At 46.3% G+C, this 20,454-nt stretch overlaps 1 protein-coding gene across 3 annotated transcripts in view; it reads left to right on the top strand.

Annotated features, from left to right (window-relative positions):
* Positions 1 to 20,454, top strand: part of LOC148331200 (uncharacterized) — a 44,328-nt gene that overhangs the window by 11,784 nt on the left and 12,090 nt on the right. For 2 of the 3 annotated variants that reach the window (XM_088304907.1, XM_088304906.1), the window contains exons 3-6: positions 9,855 to 10,016; positions 12,469 to 12,613; positions 16,045 to 16,169; positions 16,852 to 16,970. In XM_088304907.1, coding sequence (XP_088161033.1) covers positions 9,855 to 10,016; positions 12,469 to 12,613; positions 16,045 to 16,169; positions 16,852 to 16,970 — 551 coding nt within the window. The remainder of the gene's footprint in view (positions 1 to 9,854; positions 10,017 to 12,468; positions 12,614 to 16,044; positions 16,170 to 16,851; positions 16,971 to 20,454) is intronic. The other variant, XM_088304908.1, reaches the window with a different exon arrangement.

The following is a 20,454-nucleotide window of genomic DNA, read 5'->3' as shown; positions in this document are numbered from 1 at the left end:
AATTGGCTCCAAAATTCAAGTGGACATCCCTATCCATGACAAGTTCAACATATCAAAAGGATTAACTCTCTGGTTGATTTTTATGAGAATGGGAAACTGTGGAAGTGAGCAGAGCTACAAAGATTATGTTGAGATGACGCAGCACACTACTCCTTTGATGATCACGGTGAGGACCCACGGCATAAAAGCACCCGTCGAGATATTTGCAGGGATTGAAGTGGTGTAAGTAGAGGTACACATTTATTTGGATGAGGATTGGTTCCAGTTATTTGACTGTTGGTGACATAACTACAACGTGCCGTTTTATTCTTTGGAATGTAAAAAGGTGCGAGCTACGTGTACTGTTGAGTTATATCCTCTCATTATATTGTTTATTTTATGGAGTGATATGTTTAATAATGGCCAAAATGTCAATATTGTTATATGTGTATTTGTTGAATGTCATGTCACATTTATTGCAATGTTAAGTATATTTTGGAACTGTCGTAAATTTCTCATGTTTTACGTGGCACTTTACGTTGGTGGTAATGCCCTTTTATGGAAGTTGGTTGAATGAAGGCGCAAGTGTCGAGTGACGAAGGAATAAAAGAGATGAAAACATCCTGAAACTATCGAAGTGTTATGTTGCGGTAACCAAAGAAATAAATATGGATGTCGAAGCTGCAAACGCAACACGTACACTACTCAATGTCGCACTCAATGTGGGTCAAGGCATTTGGTAAGGATGGCAGCTGGCCACGCTGTAAAACCATCTATGTATACATGCTAGGATAATAATAGGTATTTTATTCACTTTAAGTGAACATTCGTTGGCATGCCGCTGGGCTGTAAAGGAAAATGTAAACATCTGTTATACTGCACTCGAAGTTTGATGTTTTTGCGTGCGCTCACCTCAAACTTCAGCGGATAACTTTGCACAAAAGGGCGGTGCTTTGTTTCGTAGTGCGCTTCGAAATTTTGCGACGGTTTCGGGGCATATGATGCACACTGGTTTAGAATCGGCTGCAGCCAGAACGAAACTAAATTTCTCTGTCCATTCTTTGAAAACAACATGCATCAACCTTGCTAACTTTTTAGCAAGGCATACTGTCAGCAGCACTCTCTTCCGGTCTGTTGCGCAATTGGCAGTGGATCGTAAACAAAAGATTTGATTGGCTCAAATCAGTGACGCCGTTTCCGTATTAACTAGAATTGCAGCGCCAACGTTTGCGAATGCGCCCTGAAAAAAATCATCATAGATTGGTCATGGGTCCGGTCCGAACCATCTGTTGGTCCGGATCCGGACCGCGGTCCGCCATTTGGTGATGCCTGCTCTAGACTGTAATTGTTGACAGGCAATACGGTGGCCTGGCAACCACCACTCTGGTCATTATTTGTCATCACAGCTGTACACTAATAATGCAGTTCCTTCTTCACGAATGTCATTCTCTAGTCCAAGCCAGAAAGATTGAGAATTCACCATAGAACCTTTATGGCAAAAGTATCCATCTTAAATCAATGTGCCTTGTTGACTGAAGATGAAGACTTGGACAAAATAAGCTGTATTGTTCACTTTTATCTAAGTAATGATAAGGAGAAATTGGGCTGTGTTGGTCCCTAGGCTTTCCAAACTGTTACACAATGAATAGGTTTTGAATTGGCTATGAAAGCAAAAAGATTGTAATGGTTCAGAGAACCGTGAGGAAGGAAGACTGGACCCAAGAGCAAGCGTGGATGGTTGAGGAGGATTTATTGAAAGGATCGGGGGAAGAGGAGCGGGTTCGGAGGCCAGGAGAGGAGGGCAGGTGGAAGAGCGGCGAGCCAGTGCCGGAGCGCTCGCAGCGGTGGAGAGGTGCACGCCAGCGGAGGTGCAGCGGAGGCGACGGGCTGGGTGGGGACCGGCGCTGAGGCGGGAGGAGCGCGGGCGAGGAGAGCGGCGTGGAGGTGAGGGCGGCGGCGAGCCGACGGAAGCGGAGAAGGGCAGGCAGGCGGCGTACGGGCGAACGAGGTGCGATCGGCGCTCCGGGGCTCGGCGGCTGGCGGCGGAGGATCGGGCTCGGGCAGGCGCTGGGCGGCTGGAGGGAGAGCGAGGACAGACAAAGGTTAACTCGGGTTGCATAGCACAAGGAGCAGACGTGCACGAGGCGAACGTCGACGTGGACCGGGTACTGAGGTAGGTCACGGAATAATCCGGCGTCTGGCTCCTGGCAGCGCTGAGCTTTAAACCCCCGCGGTGATTGCTGATGATGAGCTGCAGGTGCGCAGGAGCCGACGCCCTCTCCGGTCGGAGGCGTGCCTGGCGGGAGACTGCCGGAACCTAGAGGAAAAGGGAGAACTGGCCAGGCCCCCCAAACCCGAACCCCCACAGTACCCCCCCCTCAACGGACGCCTCCTGGCGTCCTTCCTGGTTTGTCTGGGTGTAAGGCGTAAAACTCCCTGATCGGGGAGTCGTCTATGAAGAGCTTGCGGGGGATCCATGAACGTTCCTCCGGACCGTAACCCTCCCAGTCAACGAGGAACTGAAAACCCCTCCCCCGACGTCTAACGTCCAACACCTTGGAGACAGTGAAGGCTGGGTGGTCGTCGATCATCAGGGGGGGTGGAGGGGAGATGGTCGGAGGGCTTAGGACGCTGGAAGACACAGGCTTGAGGAGAGAAACGTGAAAGGTGGGGTGGATCTTGAGGGAGTCGGGGAGCTTGAGCCTGACGGAACAGGGGTTAATGATCTTGGTGATGGGGAAGGGACCAATGTATCGCGGGGACAGCTTACGTGACTCGGTCTGGAGGGGAAGGTCGCGGGTCGAGAGCCAGACTTATTGACCGGGCTGGTAGTCTGGAGCCGGGGTTCGACGACGGTCCGCCAGCCGCTTGTTGCGTTGCGCCGAGCGGGTGAGGGAAGCCTTAACCTCCGCCCAGACTCCCTTGGCCCGATGGATGTGTTCCTCCACCGAGGGAACCGCCACTGCGCGCTCCTGCTCAGCAAAAAGGGGGGGCTGGTAGCCAAGACATGCCATGAACGGGGACATACCTGTCGAGGCGCAGGAGAGGGAATTGTGGGCATACTCGATCCACGAGAGAGCCTCGCTCCACGTCTCGGGGTTCCGGGCTACCACGCACCGCAGCGCTGCCTCCAGATCTTGATTGGCCCGCTCGGTCTGCCCGTTGGTCTGAGGGTGGTAACCGGAGGAGAGGCTGGCTGTGGCGCCCACCGCCTTACAGAATTCCTTCCATACCTGGGATGAAAACTGGGGACCCCGGTCGGAGACGATGTCTTGCGTGAGGCCGTGGAGCCGGAAGACGTGTTGGGTCAGGAGCGTGGCCGTCTCCAAGGCGGTGGGTAGCTTGGGAAGGGGAACGAAGTGAACGCTCTTGGAGAAGCGGTCGATGATAGTGAGGATGACTGTGTGTCCGTTGGATGGAGGAAGGCCCGTGACGAAGTCCACAGCGATGTGGGACCAGGGGCGGCTCGGGATAGGCAGGGGGTGGAGAAGACCTGCCGGGGCCGAGTGTGAGGCCTTACCGCGGGCGCAGACCGAGCAAGCTAGCACGAATTCTCGTGTGTCTTTTGCCATACTGGGCCACCAGAAGTGCGCTTGGAGAAAGCGAAGGGTACGCGTGACGCCTGGGTGGCAGGTGAGCGAGGAAGAGTGCCCCCACTGGAGTACCTGGGAGCGTACGGCATCGGGGACGAAAATGAGATCCGAGGGGTCAGGTCGGGGATCGGGTTGGGTCTTCTGCGCCTCGCGAACCGTGCGCTCGATCTCCCAGGAGGCCGTCCCCAGGAGACAGGAGGAAGGGAGAATGGTCTGTGTGATCTCCGGACTGGCAGGTGGAGCGAACATCCGGGATAGGGCGTCCGCCTTGCCGTTGTTCGACCCGGGACGGAAGGAAAGGGTGAAATTGAATCGGCTTAAGAAGAGGTGCCAACGGGCTTGACGGGGGTTCATCCGCTTGGCCGACTGCAGGTAGGCCAGATTTTTATGGTCGGTCCAGACGAGGAAGGGGACGGCGGTACCCTCCAGCCAGTGTCGCCACTCCTGGAGGGCCCAGACGACTGCCAGCAGTTCCCGATTTCCGACGTCATAATTCTTCTCCGCGGGGGACAGGCGTCGGGAGAAGAAGGCGCACGGATGAGTTTTTTGGGTGTCGGGATCCCGCTGGGAGAGAACAGCTACCGCCCCCGTGTCGGAGGCATCCACCTCCACAATGAACTGGAGTGCGGGATCGGGGTGTCTGAGGACCGGGGCGCTGGTGAAGGCTTCCTTGAGGTGCCCAAAAGCTTGTGCCGCTGCTGGAGTCCACTGAAAGGGGGTAAGGGTGGAGGTGAGTGCCGTGAGGGGGCTGGCAACCTTGCTGTAATTACGGATGAAGCGTCGGTAGAAATTGGCGAACCCCAGGAAGCGTTGGAGTTCCTTGCGAGTGGTGGGAGTGGGCCACTCCACCACCGCCTGGATCTTGGCGGGGTCCGGCTGGAGTTGACCCCGGGCGATGACGTAGCCCAAAAAGTGGATCGATGGTACGTGGAACTCACACTTTTCAGGCTTGACGAATAGGCGATTCTCCAGGAGGCGCTGGAGTACTGAACGGACGTGGCGGCGATGGTCCTCGAGGGATCCGGAGAAGATGAGGATGTCATCCAGGTAAATGAAGACGAAACGGTTGAGCAGGTCCCGGAGAATGTCAGTCATGAGGGCTTGGAAGACGGCGGGAGCATTGGTGAGGCCGAAGGGCATAACAAGATATTCAAAATGTCCGAGGGGGGTGTTGAAGGCCGTCTTCCATTCGTCCCCCTCCCGGATGCGAACCAGATGGTAAGCGTTTCGTAGATCTAGTTTGGAGCAGACCTGGGCGTCGCAGAGGGGCTCGAACGAGGGGTCTATGAGGGGCAGCGAGGTCTTGTTCTTGACAGTGATGCCGTTTAGGGCCTTGAAGTCAATACAGGGGCGAAGGGAGGAGTCTTTTTTTTTAACGAAAAAGAACCCCGCTCCCAGGGGCGAGGAGGAGGGCCGAATAAGACCGGCCGCCAGGGAGTCGCGGATGTAGGTCTCGAGGGCCTCCTTCTCCGGACGGGAGATGTTGTACAGCCGGGAGCTGGGAAGCGGGGCCCCGGGAAGGAGGTCTATGGCGCAGTCATAGGGCCGATGGGGAGGAAGGGTGCGGGCGAGGTCCTTACAGAAGACCTGGGCCAGGTCATGGTAGTCCGAGGGCACGGATGCCAGGTCGGGTGGAACCGGGGAGCGAGGGGCCGATCGGGGAGCCGGGTCGGCGGATAGAAGGCACTGTGAGTGGCAAAGCTCGCTCCACCCGGTGATGGAGCATCTCCTCCAATCTATCGTGGGGTTGTGTAACTGCAGCCACGGGAAGCCCAGGACCAGGGGGACTTGTGGCGAGTGAATGAGGAGGAGCTGGATAGTCTCCCGGTGGTTACCGGAGACAATAAGGGTTAGGGGTCCCGTCTGCTGGAAGACCTGGGAGATGAGGCGCCCATCAAGGGCCACCACGCGCCGAGGGGAAGGGAGAGGCTCCAGGGGAACCCCCAGCCGGCGAGCCAGAGCCAGGTCTAGGAAGTTTCCGTCCGCTCCGGAGTCCACCAGGACGGTGATCGAAAGGGACTGGGTTTGCCATAGGAGGCGGGCTGGGATGGACATGCGTGAAGAGGAGCCCGTAGCTGACACGTTATGGCTCGCCGCGGGACTCCTGATCAGCGGCGCCCCCTCTTTTGGCTTCACGTGGCAATCGGCGATGTAGTGACCGGGGTTGCCACAATAGAGGCATAGCTGGCTCGAGAGGCGCCTCTGGCGTTCCTGGGGATCCAGGCGGGTCCTCCCCAGCTGCATGGGCTCCTCCTGACCGACGGGAGGCGAGACCGGAAGGCGTGGCGGGGCGTGCCGTTGGTCGGGGCGACCTTCGCGTCCGATCAGACTGCCGCTCCCGCAGCCGGTTGTCCACCCTTATGGCCAGGGCGATGAGGTCTTCGAGGGAGGTGGTCTCGTCACGGACGGTCAGCTCGTCCTTGAGCTGGTCCGTCAGACCATCGAGGAACACTCCCCGGAGCGCGGGCTCATTCCACCCGCACTCGTGGGCGAGGATGCGGAATTCCACAGAGAAGTCGGCGGCGGACCGGGAACCCTGCCGGAGTGCGAGCAATCGGCGGGTGGCCTCGCGTCCCTTGACGGGATGGTCGAACACCTGCCGCAGCTCTTGACAGAAATCGGGGTAGGAGGCCATCGCCGGCGCCGATGCCTCCCACAAGGCGGTAGCCCATTTCGCGGCGCGGCCGCGGAGCAGGTTCACCATGTAGGCGATTCGAGCTCGATCGGTCGGGTAACTTTGGGGTTGGAGATCGAACACCAACGAGGTACTCAAAATGAAGTGGCTACAAGAGCCCAGATCACCGGAAAAGGGCTCCGGCGTGGGAACATGGGGTTCCCTGCCGCTCGGAGGGAACACGGCGGGCGGAGGGGGGGGAGAAGGGACCGGGGAGGTGCCCTCCGGTAGGCCGGGAGCAGAGGGGAGAGAGCTCACCTGTTGCGAGAGGAGCGCGAGTTGGTGGTGGAGAGCCTGGACGGAGTCCATAAACTCCTGCATCATCCTCTCGTGCCGTCCCAGCTGTCGGCCTTGGTGGGAGAGGGCCTCCTGGAGGGGATCTGGGCTCGCTGGGTCCATTGGGTGGGCCGGATAATTCTGTAATGGTTCAGAGAACCGTGAGGAAGGAAGACTGGACCCAAGAGCAAGCGTGGATGGTTGAGGAGGATTTATTGAAAGGATCGGGGGAAGAGGAGCGGGTTCGGAGGCCAGGAGAGGAGGGCAGGTGGAAGAGCGGCGAGCCAGTGCCGGAGCGCTCGCAGCGGTGGAGAGGTGCACGCCAGCGGAGGTGCAGCGGAGGCGACGGGCTGGGTGGGGACCGGCGCTGAGGCGGGAGGAGCGCGGGCGAGGAGAGCGGCGTGGAGGTGAGGGCGGCGGCGAGCCGACGAAAGCGGAGAAGGGCAGGCAGGCGGCGTACGGGCGAACAAGGTGCGATCGGCGCTCCGGGGCTCGGCGGCTGGCGGCGGAGGATCGGGCTCGGGCAGGCGCTGGGCGGCTGGAGGGAGAGCGAGGACAGACAAAGGTTAACTCGGGTTGCATAGCACAAGGAGCAGACGTGCACGAGGCGAACGTCGACGTGGACCGGGTACCGAGGTAGGTCACGGAATAATCCGGCGTCTGGCTCCTGGCAGCGCTGAGCTTTAAACCCCCGCGGTGATTGCTGATGATGAGCTGCAGGTGCGCAGGAGCCGACGCCCTCTCCGGTCGGAGGCGTGCCTGGCGGGAGACTGCCGGAACCTAGAGGAAAAGGGAGAACTTGCCAGGCCCCCCAAACCCGAACCCCCACATAGATGGCGGCAAAGCACTACCGGAAGATCTTCAACTCACTTCACCATTGTTCCTTGGGACAACAATGGCGCCAAAGCCTACTTAATATACCGGGCTTTGGTCTGAGCAAAAAAAAATGCTAAAATAGGGAGTTCTTCAGTGATCATATCAGCAAATGTGGAAATTTACAAGTCCCGGAATGAAAATACAAGTATGAGATGGAAACTGAACAATGTAAACTTTCCAAAAGTTAACGGTAAATTCATCAATTAAGTTTCTTTACAAGGACCAGTTCATCTCCGTTTCTGAGCACAAAACAATTTGCAACCTTAATTTCCTGCGCTGTAATACAATGAGTTCATATTTTTGCAATATTGTATGCTTATGAATCACCGACTGCGTAGTTGTTCATTTGTCTGACTTCCATACAAAATGTGTACAATCAGTTCCCATTCAGTGACTGTGTGAATCTTTGTGTGATTGGATTCCTGTGTGTTACACGACGTGTAACCCTGTCATTTCTGGCGAGCAGTCTGTATTGCCAGTTTGCTCTGTGTGACTACAAACAAATCATGTTGAAACAAAATTGAGTGCAAATTTAAAATATTAAATAGACATTGATTTTTTTTTTTACATCATTCCTCCTCGGCTTCTCCAGACCATCTCTGACCTGTGCATGTCACAGCTGGCTCCCTGCGGATCAGAGGTTTGTACACAGGCAAGGGAGCAACCAAATTGTGGTCAGCTTTGCCCAGCGGGAGGAGGGGCAGTAATGTGTACGCCTCCTTGGTGTTGGCATAGAAAAGGTCCAACATTTAACTGTCTCTTGTGTGGTAGGTTACATATTGTGTGAATGAAGGCAGAGAGGAGGATGGAGAAACATGATTGAAGTCACCAGAGATAAGGAACAAGGCATTTGGGTGCTGTGTTTGTAGCCTGCTCACAGCTGCACTCTCTAGCCTGCGGATTTTACCTGAAAATGATTATCAGATACTTTTTGGGAAAGGATCACTGTCGATGTTTTTCAATGATTTTGGAATTGCCCGTTCTCTAATTGTATTTCTATTTTTGTTGTACCACACCTTCTGCTTTGAACGTATAATTCTTGGCTTGATTGACTATCTACTTCTAACAAAAACATTACAGTGTTTTTCAAGTCTTGAGCACAAAAATACTCTTTCATAAATAGTGGTCAGGAGCATGTCTGTAATCATCAAGTCCGAGTTCGGGCTCAATGTGGGTTTTTTTTTTGTCTCTGACTTGATTCAGACTTCTATGTATGTCTCGTACTCGACCGTTGGACATGCAAAATACAGTTATTGACCCAGTTCAACTATGTTTTTATTCCTGGAAATAAACCTCCTCCTTCAAAAGTAGTAAAAAAAAAATTCAGGTTATAAAAATAGCCATTTGATTGGTTAACCTGACCGCGAGACAAAGTAAGCAGCAAGGATGCAAAGCAAATTGTTCCATGAAAACTCCATTTAATAACTTGGAGACCTGTGGTTATTAGTCCGAAATGCAAGGATGGAAGCCCTTTAAAAAGATGAGAATGGATGGGGTCTCGGACAAATATTTTATGAATAAAAATGGAGAGACATTGGTGCCCATGGACGGAGGATGGACCCGCAAAATGGGGTAACGTCCCCTTCTCTGCAAATGGACAACTTACCAGATATGAAATAAGTACTCTAAATGTGGGAAATCTTGATTACGTCCTCGATCCAGTCTGTACATTCAACAGCTTGCAGCCACAGGCTCCTCCTGTGTTTCTGAAATGGGCCGTTTCTTCTTTGAATCGAGAAAAAAACGTAACTTCTTTCTACACTGATTCATACAATTGCGCACACAGGTATGTTGATATAAAAAAAAAACTAACAACTCCACGCAAAAAAAAGAAATCTTAAAAGCCACACGTCTCATGTTGTTTTCATTCTTAAATGACGTATCACGGAAAATGGTTTGAAGTCTTTTATTTTGAATGATGATCTTCATTTAACCCTTTATTATATCATGACCGTCATGACCTTTCGCATTCCCTTTTATCAACCTACTGCCCATGGTAATTATTAAATGCAATTTATTTGAAAGCAGTGTGTGTTGTGGGCCCTCGCCCCTTTCCCCCATGCGAACCTCTGCAGTCGTAAGTTGATTCCGTCCCCCCTCCTCCTTGTCTCTTCAGACTCACACAACCTGTATCACTCTCAGCAGCAAATTGACGCAATAATTAGGGCGCTGTGTTTTCCACTATCTCAACATGGAAATGAGTGGTGGTCTGTTGTTGTTGTTGTTTTGTAGGGCGATTGTGCGCCCTCACATAGATTGCTCCCTTGGAGGTCATCCACATTGCCCATCCCAAAAACAAGCCCTGCATGAGACCCCATATACTCAAAATTGCTCTGAAATTGTCTTTGCAGAATTGCACAAGACCTGATTACATTTCCACTAAAAATGCTTTTGTTAGTTTTGTGTTAATTCTGGTCCTTTTTTTTAATCTTTCACATTATACTATGCTCATCCAGACGCAGGAATCAAGAGCCAACCCTTTGGGGTCAGGACTTGGGTACTTGGCACACATCTGCCAGCTGATCGAGAGAATTGGCCAGCTGCAGGAGAACAACCTTCGTCTTCAGAAGCAGATCTGTCGCTTGCAGAAGGAGGGCAGAATGGCAAAGACTAAAGAGGTTCTTCAATATTTATGGATTTTATTGTAATAAACCCTTCTGCATCTTTAATGCTGACTGAAATTTAAACTCAAAAGCCATAGCAAAAATATCAAACACGAGTGCAATAGCAATAACATCATTTCAATCACAGTGCCTGATTATGACTTTTTAAACTTAGAATGCAAATTAGAACTCATGAGGAAATAAACATAGTTGCCCAAAATGACCAAATGGAATAACTCAGACCCAAATGAAATGGTTGAACTGATCGTTTTGAACAATTTTCTAAAACCGGTTCATCTCTAATATATATACAGGAATCCCTCATTTATCACGGTTAATGAGGAACACCTCCGCGAAAGGTGAAAAACTGCAAAGTAGAGATTGACTTTTCTTTTTTTTCCATTATATTTCATTTTAAATTGTATTTGGGGGGATTTATGCCTCTATTATGCCGTTGCGACCCCCCAGACATGGTTCTCAACCTTCTAAATATTTGTTACATGACAAATTTAACTTTAATAATGCAAAATGAAGACTAAATACTAAGTTGCAGTGTGTGAGAGGAACGTGATCTATAAGCCTGTCAGGGGACGATGAATTTTTATCCTAATATTGTCTTACCCTAAACTAGAATCCCATGTTGCATTTTAGCCAAAGTTACAATTCTGGTTGATTAACACACACTAAACTCTTTGCCGCTGTTGCCTCTTTGTTGCCTTCTTTTTCTTCTTCGTAGTCTCCCTTCCCTCTTCTTTTGAAACCATGAAGAAGAAGCAGTGTCCTCAGCAATCATGTCTTAACTTTCACATTGCACATTAACATCTACGTGGAGCGTTGGATAAAAAGCAATACAGGATTCTAGTTAAAGCATGCTGTTTTAAGACAAACTTAAACAACACTAACATTTTATTTGCCAATGTTTCAACATGCTGAGTGAGCCTTGCTTGTCGGGTGGCTGAGCGCGGCCCGCTGACTCAACTGAACGGCACTTTTGTATAATGTTATGAATTTCTGAACAGAACATTGTTCAAAAGTGTCATTCATTTATCAATGTGGACGAGCAACAAAGGAAGTTGCTGGGTGAAGCTACAATAATGCGCTGGAGTAAATGGTGCATTACTTTTAAATGTTTTCACTTTTGCATTATATCTCTGATATGATTGTTTTCGCAATGATTATATGTAGAACCTGACTGAGGTTTAAAACTACATTGTTCACATTTAGAAATGTGTTTGGTTGGATGAAATACTCAAAGGTTTAACAATAACAACTATAAAATGAGAAATGGCAGAAGCATGTCGCCACCGACTCACCCTCCCCATAGGAACACCCTCCCACCTCTGATAATGAAGAACTCAAAAATCTCGTGGTTATGCAATACAGCTGTTGATCTTCAGGAGGCCCATCTAAACCTTGTTGCCATAGTACTCAGCATGAAACTCAACTCTTAAGCAAGCAGAGATATTTAAAATAAAGCAGACAATGAAGCTTTTTAGTGTCATAATGAAACAGAAGTACAATGCTTAAACTGTGAACATGCATTAAATTTTGCATCAACTGTGGGAACATCCATTGATACAAATTCTGTCTAAATGGGTCAGCTATACTGCTATGCCTTTGATGCACTAACTTACGGGAAACCAAGATTTTCAGAGAACTAATTTCTGACCATTCCCTGACTATTGTCGGATATGTCATAGCAATGTGCTATATACATGGTCCAAGTAAGGCAAGAACTTCTGTACTACTTGCCGTCAAATATATTATTCTTATTCTTTCCCCTTGTCTTATTTTATGCCTAGTTACTTATTGATTGCAATACATTTCGGATCATTGCTGTTGCTTCTCCGCCTAGTCTAGTCAAACTTCTTTTTAAAGTTTTTTTGGGTCTTTCCTGACGCTGCATTTTCCTTTAGCAATTAGCACGGCCAGCATATCCTCGTTCACCTCCTCTGTGAAAACACTCGTTAGGTCTTATATAAAGTACAAATAAAGTCCATGCTGTGTATGGATATATATATATATAAATATATATAAATATATATATATATATATAAATATATATATATATAAATATATATATATATATATATATATATATATATAGCCGCTTCTTCTCACAAGGGTTGCGAGGGTGCTGTAGCCTAGCCCAGCTGTCTCAAGCAGTAGGCGGGGTACATCGTAAACTGGTCGCAGGGCAATCCCAGGGCACATAGAGACAAATAACCATTTGCACTCACAATCACACCCTGGGACAATTTGGAGTGTTCAATTAACCTACCATGCATGTTTTTGGAATGTGAGAGGAAACCGAAGTTCCTGGAGAAAACCCATGCAGACTTGAGGAGAACATGCAAACTCCACACAGGATGGCTGGTGCCGGAATCAAACCCTGCATCTCTGCTCTGTGAGGCTGTAAACCAGTCGTCTGGAATAACACGCTTTTTTCCCTCATATATTGTCACAGGACTTCGTCCAACACCATTGCAGCTGTGGTGCAGCCACTCTTGCCTTTGATGATATAAGCGATGTTTTGTCATGCAGTGGAACACTTTCTGATCTGTCCACTATCCCAGAGGTCTCCCGACACCCACTCATATTATCCCAGAGAAGTAAGTGATAAGATTTCATTTACATCTTTTTAATGTCAGTTAAGCACATTTCCATTTTGAGCGCTCAAAAAGGACATTTCAAATTTGATGGTGCTGAGTAACAGAGTTGTTTTGTAAAGGGCATATAGTTTCAACAATTCATATATTGTGCGTTTTACAGTCAATGACAACAAGTGGTACACAAATTACAAAAAAAAAATACCTGACATTTATCATTTCGCAACCCAAAGGTTGTAAGCTCAATCGTCATCTTCACTGTGACTAAAGCCGTGTTTTCAGGTAGACTTTTTTTGGCATTCTGATTGAAATAATTCAGAATGAAGATCTCTGTTTACCGGTTTACGGGAACTTTTTCGATCCCCCATTTATATTCTCCACCCTGTTCATCAGATCAGCCATGTTACAGCCATGTGACATGCTGTATTAGTCATTCCCATTTATGTGTGATATTTTTAAAAATTCACAGATTTTGGAAATTGGCTAGCTTTCTTTGATGATTCAATGTCAATATTTGGCTGATTAATAAAATGCTACAATAGCAAAGACAAATCCACTGTGTATTTTTATGTACCTTTACTCGAGGCACCAACACCATAACACGGGTCAGAATGCTTTAATATGATCACTATGTTAACTCTTAAAGGAACGCTTCATTGACTTTAACATTGGCACTTATATGATAGGTTTGCATGTAAAAATGACAGCAGAACTAAAATACCCCATATAAAATACTTTCTGCTGCAAAATTAGACTGCATGTTCTTTTTTTCTTTTACAGATTTTTGGAAACCAGTCCTAACATTGTAATGATCCGCGTCGGGCATGGCAGGGGTGTTGTGATTATGTTTACGTTCCATGCTTTTATGTTATTGTTTTGCTTTGTTTTCGGGGCGTTTCTCCTCAGCACTCGTCCGCGCCAGCCACACACCTGCTCCCCGTTAATCATCACACACCTGATCCCCATCTGCTCCCCTGATTACTTGACTATTTAAGTTTCCCAGACCTTCAACCCAGTGTCGGGTCATTACCCCGCTTGGCTCCCTGTTGCTACGCCATACCAGGACTGTCACGACCGCTCCCTGATCTCGTTCACGCTCATGTTCTCGCTCTCGCTTCGCTTCGCTCCCGCTCTTGCTCCCGCTCTTGCTCCCGCTCTTGCTCCCGCTCTTGCTCCCGCTCTTGCTCCCGCTCTTACTCCCGCTCTTGTCCCTAGTTTTTGTCACTGTCTTCGTTCCTCGGTTTTTGTTCTGTTTAGTCACGTTTAGTTCGACTTTGTTATTTTGCACCCTGCCACGTTTGTTTGTCCTAGTACCTTGTTTGCCTTTTGGTTTGGTTTTGTAAATAAATTCCCTTTAAGTTACCCTTATCCCTGCTTCCTCGCATTTTGGGTCCACCCCCCTCCTCGCCGACCGGCGATCCTGACAAACATGAAACCTTACATGCATAAGCTTACAGACAAAAAAAATCGAGTTTCAGCTGAGTGGATAGGAGAATTCTAAAACTTCACTAGAACAGCCTGTTCATAAAGGAAAGTCACCACTTAATAAATGTCTGCCACCCGATAACCTTTCAAATATGACCATGTTGTTTTAATTTCCACGTTGACATCTTTCTAAATCTAACGTTACAAGACTTCATTTTAAAATCCTGACCCGATAGTAACCCCTCATGCTTTTCAATTTCCATATTTACCTTGTCATCAGATGCAGAGATCCAGTTGATATCAGTCATGTGGTAATGTAGTCATCTCCCAAAATTTCACTGCAGTGTTTTCACTGCCTTAGTGGATGAAGTCTGACATCTTGGTGGTCCTTCAGGGAAATTAGAACTAAGGCAATGACACGAGGCAGAATTCCTGGCATCCTACTCATGATAGGAACATATAGTGACCAATGGAATGCTTCGCTTCTTCCTCTGAAAGGCAGGAAATTCATAATTTAGCTCAAAGTTCGATAAACAGGAATGTGTTGTTCCTGCTTAGTAAAAGGAGTGAATGACACTGAAAAGCCCACATTACAATGTACATCTAAATGTGTAATCGTCAAGTAGTGAAACCAAGCTACTTAATTTTCCTGGACGATCAATGTCATTAAGCCGGGAGGTTTTATTTGTAAATCATTCTTAATAGAGACTGTATACTTGAATTTTTAAGAGATGGTTTTAAATGAACCTGCTGGATGGGGAATATGCAAATGCAAAAGTTGTCAAACTACTCATTGATCACTGCTTTTAGCTCCCTGAAGTTTATTTTGGATCTTAAAATGATAATGAGGAGAAAATACTAATACAGAGTCACTCAAATGTTGTTTAAGAGGTCATTTTGGAAATGCATTGCTACCTGTACGTGCAATAAAAGTACTATATTTTAGTGACAAGGAATAGAAAAAAATATAGGGCACTGGATGAGCACAAATGTTGGGTGCTCATTTGGTTTGGCTTTTGTCAAGTGAAGTTTATCCAATTTGTAGATTCTTGATGAAAAAAAATAAACAAGGAAATGAGAAGAACTATTGGTGAGGAAACATATTTACTTTTACATTAAAAATAATCTCTGAGACCTCTCGAAAATGTTTGAATATTTTTGTATTGAGATAATGTATGTTCTATACACCTTTGTGATTGTGGTCAATAGATGATAACAAAATATAAACAAATTGTGTGTATTGTACTACTATGAATTATTAAAATACAACAAGTGTGAGATCATGTTGGTGTATGAATAGCAAAAATCTGTGAATAATAAATTCCATTTCAGTTGCATTGAAGCCCATCTTCCTCGAAAAGATTGTTGAATAAGCAGGGCTATATACATCCATCCATCCATCTTCTGTACCGCTTCTCCTCACTAGGGTTGCGGGGGGCACTGGAGCCTATCCCAGCTATCTTCGGGCAGTAGGCGGAGGTCACCCTGAACTGGTTGCCAGCCAATCGCAGGGCACACAAAGACGAACAACCATCGACGCTCACACTCATACCTAGGGGCAATTTAGTGTGTCCAATGAACCTGCCGTGCATGTTTTTGGAATGTGGGAGGAAACCGGAGTACCCGGAGGAAACCCACGCAAGCACGGGGAGAACATGCAAACTCCACACAGGATGGCCGGAGCCGGGATTGAACCCACGACCGATGCTGTCTCTCACTGTGAGGCCATCGTGCTAACCAGTCGTCCACCGTGCCGCCGGGCTATATACAATAGCACTAATAAATGTTTTCCCATAAAAAATTTGTATTATAATTTTTTTTTTTTCGTAAATATTGAAAATTTCAGTAAATAGATGAAAGTATGCAGGGGTCCATTGTTCATGATGGTGATTTAAGCTTCATGAAAGCAATTGCGTTCGCATTTATAGTTCGATAAAATTGGTTATTTCAAACTTCTTGTGTGTGAAGTGATCAAAACAGAAACCATTGTAATTTTGCTCTGCTTGCAGACATGAGTTGTGACAGTTTGACACCAATCCCTGTGTGGAAAAGAAGTCTCCACCGAATGAGTTATAACGAGAGAGATGTCTTCCTTCGTGAAGGCACTGAAGGGCTTTCCATCTCTCATCGGCTGGTGAGTTGTGTGTATGTTGAAGGCTCCAGCAGCAATGTCAGATTTGTTTTTATAATTTGGAGGGATTGTGGAGAGATGGAAATGTCTGTGCTTGTTTAACTACAATGCGTGGTTTCCTACAGAATTGAAAGGTTTTAAATGGAAAGAGTACTGTACATTATTTTTGTGTTGAAAATTAAATGTGTGTTTAAAAAAGCACGTTTAAAAACATGTTTTAAGGGAAGAATTGGAATTCAGACATTATTCTGTACCAGTGTCACAGGGTGATATTTATTTTAATATTTTTCTTTCATGTTTAATCATATACTGCATGCTTATTTTGAGGCAATGAGTTCTACTTCTTTGAAATGAAGTTCATGCCCTTCATTTTGACTGTTTAAGTTAACACATGTGGTTCAGAAGAGTATGTAATATGTGTGTGAATGATAATAATGATGATCATAATAACAATAATAATAAAATGATGGTGATGATAATGATTTTGTTATTAATTGAAAGATGAGACTAAATAAGGCAATAAAAAGAAAATAATTGTGGATTGCATTTTTTAAATCAAGCTCTCCGTATACATTGTAATAAAAATAATCTAAACTAGTTACAGGCTCTGGAAAATTGGCCCTCAAATTTGATGCTGTTTTAGATTATAATTTTGCTTTTGTAATGTCTTGCTCCTATGCATTAGGGAGATTACGACACATGGGGAAGAGTCAAGGACCTGGTGAAGAAAACTGATATCAGAAACAAGAACAAACTGGGATTAACCTCCAGCTCACTGAAGATGTCCTGTCCACAACTCTACAGGTGATCCACACCCTTGTACTGTTCGTGACTGATAGTGTAGTGGTACACTCGCCTGATTGTGTGCGGGCAGGGTGGGATTGGTTCCCGCTCAGTGATGGCGTCGGTATGTGCCCTGCAACTGTCTTGCGACCATTTCAGGGTGAAATGCGTCTTTCGCCCACAGTCAGCTGGAATAGGCTCCATCACCCCGAGACCCTGTACAGGATAAGCGATATGGATGATGATGATGATGATGGTGGTTAACACCAAGCATGAACGTTGCGAGGCATAAAGCTCTACTGAGGAACAGGCACCCTAATAAATTGTCTCGCAACCACCGGTCTGCGGCCCACTTAATTATCAGGTTGCAGAGATATTATTACAATCGCATGGATATAACGGATGGTTGCCGGTCCACGGAATATCACTCGGACTTTGACCCAGTCCGAGGCGGAAATAAGGTTGGAGAACACTGCCCTAATATAATACGCACACACTCACACACTGCTATACTAAAACTACTATGAGAAAATATAGAATCCACAAATACATATTTAGTATTACATATTCATGTATGTTAGGTGTATTTGTTTTCAAGCTATTTTTACCGCTTAACATTTGCTAAAATTGTGTAAAAATGATAGATGAAGGGGGATGGATTTTTAGTACAGATTGCTGAAAAAAAATTATTTGACCATATTTGGACATACGAAATTTCCACTGGACAGCGACGAAATACAAAATGATGTCACTTTCGTTTTGGTCCATAAAGGATCCCCAAAGAGTCATCAGCATGGTTTGGTGGGCAAGGTGTTTTATAGTGTACATCCATATAATAATGCTACCAGGGGTGTAGTCCAAATCTATCAGTAGGGTGGCCAGCAACCCCTGAGCGCACAGCCAATGTACACAGCCCATTAAAGAAAATAAAAAAATTAAAAAATCAAGCCTGAGCTGTCATGGCATTTTGATTTTTCATATTCACCGCATACCAAGAAGTTGAAAATTTGATTTGGCACATGTGGTTGATGGAGCGGGAAAGATAAATGCGTCAAAAAATAAAACGCTGAAACTGTGGGAGCATTTCAGGCTGAAATGCATGAGAGTGTCATGGAATCATGGTCACACAGACCATGTTCGAAGACACCCACTTGGTGAATTTGTGGCTTGGCCTCTGTTAATTATATGACGGCCGTCAAGTTGTGGCTTGTTTATTACCATGGTGACAAGTGCACAATACGCTAACCTTTACACGTATAACACTTTTTGCCCTGGATATTAAAAAAATAATAAATGAATAAACATGGGTGAAATTGCTCAAACAGGTTGAAAACGAACACAAATAGTTGTGATGTTTTGTTTTGTTGTCAATTGGAGATGCAACCTTTTTCAGCATTCGTGCTGTCCACTCGTGAGCTTGCCAATCCCCAAATAACTGACAGAGGAAAAGAACCCCGATGCTTGATTGAGAATATCTCTGCACAATTGAGGCATAACTCTGCCAAACACACCTATTTTAAGTAATGTTCTTTTCTTAAAATTTCATTATAATCTCTTTTGGACTGGTGTGCTGCTGGCTTTGCTACCTGGTGAATGTTTGGTATTGCTCACCATAGTCCAAGGAAGGCTCAAATGCATGGAAAATTAGACAGAACAGAACATTGGTGGGCAGGGTGACAACACCTCGTTGAGGGGTGGCCATGTGTGCTTCTGTCATTCTTATCACACAACATCACTTTACTGATTTAAAGACTGGGTGCTCAATGGCACCACTTTCATCAGCACAGTACAGAAAATACATCAGGTCATAGAGAAAAATCCATTACTCGTCTTTCAGACTAGAAAGAATTTGCAAATTCAACAAATATGCAATTTATGTAATTAAAATTTTGTTTTTCAATTCATTGATTAGGTTTTCAATTCAAATATTCAAGTTAAGCAATTCACATTCAAATCAACAATATTCAGATTCAGTTTCTAGTGGCACAAATATCAGCCCACAGCAACCTCAACTCTGACAAGCAAGGTTTCTTGCACCCTCTGCTGGAGAAACTAATATTGCACTCTGAGAGAAACCCCACTAAACCCTCGTGTTATCAGTAGAAAATGACCTTCAGACAAACGAAAATAAAATTGTAGTGGGTGCAACTATTTCTATGTAGTCATTTTTATCATAGTGCACAGGTCATTCATTGAAATTATATCTGAAAAGCACAATGAAACGAGAGTATCTTAATTCTTCACAAGGCGAAATGTTGCTTTTTTATATATTCGGCTTGTTCCTGCTTGCATTATGAGAGTGTGTGAAAGATTGGTACAAGTGCATTTTATTTCATGAAGACATAAGATAAGATAAGATGTCCTTTATTAGTCCCACAATGGGGAAATTTGAGGTGTTACAGCAGCAAAGATATAGATCACACAGAGTCGGCGGCGTAATGTAGCCGTTAACGTATAACATTAGCAGCAGACATTCATAAAAAGCATGCAAATATACACAGTATAAACGTATGTAGTGTAAGGAAACACTCCTAATGCCTGTCCATTATACAGAGGGGGAAACGCCGTAATGATAAAAACTACTGAATGATTGAAAATACTGCAATGATAAAAATATTGCAATGATAAAAGTACTGTAATGGTAAGAGTAATGAAATGATAGAAAAGTACTGCAATGATAGAAAATACTGCAATGATAAAACTACTGTAATGGTAAAAAGTAATGCAACGATAAAATATACTGCAATGGTAAAAGTACTGTAATAGTAAAAGTACCGCAATGATAGGAAATACTGCAACGATAAAAGTACTGCAATGATAAAAGTACTGTAATAGTGAACGTCCTGCAATGGTAGAAATACTGCAGTGATAGAAGTACTGTAATAAGAATACTGTAATGGTAAACAAATACATCATTGGTCAATATTTAAGTACACCATTGGCTGAAAGTACAGTAGTAGTGTATATTGCATCCTAGGACTGCACAATTGCACTAATGCCCTCCCGTTTGTAGGCCTGACCCAATGTTCTTGTTAAAAAGTCTAACAGCAGTCGGCAGGAAGGCGCGGCGAAATCTCTCTTTGGTACAGCGAGGGTGTAACAGTCTATCACTGAAGGAGCTGTGGAGTGTTCTCAGAGTGTCATTGAGTGGGTGGGCTGGGTTGTCCAGCATTGATGACAGTTTTGCCGTCATCCTCCTGCCCCCCACTAAGTCCACAGAGTCCAGGGAGCAGCCCAGGACAGAGCTGGCCCTCCTCACTAGTTTGTCCAGTCTCTTTTTGTCCCGGCCCGAGATGCCTCCTGCCCAGGAGACCACTCCATAGAAGATGACTGATGAAACCACCGAGTCATAGAAGTTCCTGAGGAGTGTTCCCCGAACGCCAAAGGACCTCAGCCTCCTGAGTAGGAAGAGTCTGCTCTGACCCTTCCTATAAATAGCGTCTGTGTTGTCGCTCCAGTCCAGTTTATTGTTCAGATGAACACCCAGGTACTTGTAAGTTAAGAC

Source organism: Idiotropiscis lumnitzeri, chromosome 9, assembly GCF_059441095.1.
Source record: "Idiotropiscis lumnitzeri isolate Australia: NSW breed Sydney's pygmy pipehorse chromosome 9, RoL_Ilum_1.0, whole genome shotgun sequence".
NCBI lineage: Eukaryota > Metazoa > Chordata > Actinopteri > Syngnathiformes > Syngnathidae > Idiotropiscis > Idiotropiscis lumnitzeri.
This window is presented reverse-complemented; position numbering and strand designations above follow the sequence as displayed.